This window comes from Halyomorpha halys, unplaced genomic scaffold, assembly GCF_000696795.3.
Source record: "Halyomorpha halys isolate HHAL.00 unplaced genomic scaffold, Hhal_1.1 Scaffold381.1, whole genome shotgun sequence".
Lineage (NCBI taxonomy): Eukaryota > Metazoa > Arthropoda > Insecta > Hemiptera > Pentatomidae > Halyomorpha > Halyomorpha halys.
The window spans coordinates 621,738-623,384 of record NW_027112092.1 but is presented as its reverse complement, the minus strand read 5'-3'; the positions used below and the strand labels follow the sequence as shown (position 1 = coordinate 623,384).

Genomic DNA, 1,647 nt, shown 5'->3' with positions numbered 1-1,647 from the left:
ACTTGATAGATGAGTGAATGACTTGATAAATGAGTGAATGACTTGATAGATGAGTTAATGACTTGATAGATGAGTGAATGACTTGATAGATGAGTAAATGACTTGATAGATGAGTGAATGACTTGATAGGTGAGTGAATGACTTGATAGGTGAGTGAATGACTTGATAGATGAGTGAAGGACTTGTTAGATGAGTGAATGACTTGATAGATGAGTGAATGACTTGATAGATGAGTGAATGACTTGATAGATGAGTGAATGACTTGATAGATGAGCAAACTGGGTCCCGGATTGGTTGGTTCAGAATGTTGTGAGCTCGACTCCAACCTTAATTAGTCAATATTTCACGGGGTTCCCTATAAAATAGTCTTACAGTCGCATTCGCTGGTTTTGTAAACCCTTAATACAGAACTTGAGCCAAAATTAAAAATAGTGTTTATTACAATGTATTTGCTAATTAAAAATTTAGTTACAACGTTCTGAAATTCATTTTTTAAATACTTATTTCTATATCTGGAGCAATAATTAAATTTAGGTTTTAATATTTTCATACTTACCGCCTTCACAATAGTTCGTAACAAACATTGAACAAGGATTTCCAAAAACTCTTTTCTTCCATCTGTAACGATGCCTAGTCATTCCGCAAACAGGTCTGTATTCCAGAGTACAAAATCTGGGGCAGTCAGAAGGGACTTCAGTAGTTGGAGGACCCGGGCACTTAGAACATTCGTGATCGTATTCCGACGTACAATTTTTCTGGTTCTCATGAGGATTCTCAGTAGTTGGAAAACTGCATGACAACTCAGAAAAACCTATAACTACAACATATCGATAAGTACAATTTTTTTTTTTTTGGACATTTCTTTATTAATTAATAATAATTATTAATTGTAATAATATTCAATTAATCTGATCAGATAGTTTAAGACTATGGGACTAACTGTAGACTTACTCAACACTCCTACGAAGAATAAATATGATTTCATCTTTGCCACTAAGCTCATCGACACCTCCTGAGGATATTTAAAACAAAACTTGCTTCGGTTACGTAAACCGTTATCTCATAACAATAATCATTTAGTTAAATGTTTGTTATGTTCTTTTTGTTTTAACTTCTCTTGTCTTCAACATACTGAAATTATTATAATATATTCAAATATTCAGTTGAAATAATTGGTCCTCGTTAAATTATTTTTACAGTATTTGTTTTTATATTTAGTACTGCATTATACAATTAGAGCCTATCTTCAACAGTCTTTGTTGATTGTTTTACTACCTTTCGCAGTTCCGCGGTCTGATCAGTATTTGAATCAAGTCTATAGTAAACACACTATACTGTAGACCCCAATATAATTTTTGTATCTATTACTTTTTATTTTTGTATATTAATGATCCTGGTATCAACAATCAGTCTTGTTAATGAGAAAAAACGGCAAAATAGACATAATAAATGGACTTTAAAAAGATAATAAACAAGCAAAAACCTATTTGATAATATTAAAATGTTCTATATATAGCATAAATAGACTTGGCACTACAATCCAGTTATTTGACTTGGATCTACATTACCAAACAATGATTTACTTATGACTTTCACTTTTTACCTTTTTATTTTAGACCTCTCGCACTCATTCAGTTTTTAAGTTTT

General features: G+C 31.5%; 1 protein-coding gene across 1 annotated transcript in view; it reads right to left on the bottom strand.

Annotated features, from left to right (window-relative positions):
- Positions 1-989, bottom strand: part of LOC136796417 (uncharacterized) — an 8,505-nt gene extending 7,516 nt beyond the window's left edge. Inside the window, exons 1-2 of the mRNA XM_067050081.1 lie at positions 952-989; positions 557-817 (exon numbers count right to left, since the gene is read on the bottom strand). Of these exons, the coding sequence (XP_066906182.1) occupies positions 557-817; positions 952-985 (295 nt within the window). The 5' untranslated portion in view covers positions 986-989. The remainder of the gene's footprint in view (positions 1-556; positions 818-951) is intronic.
- Between the last annotated feature and the right edge of the window lie 658 nt (positions 990-1,647).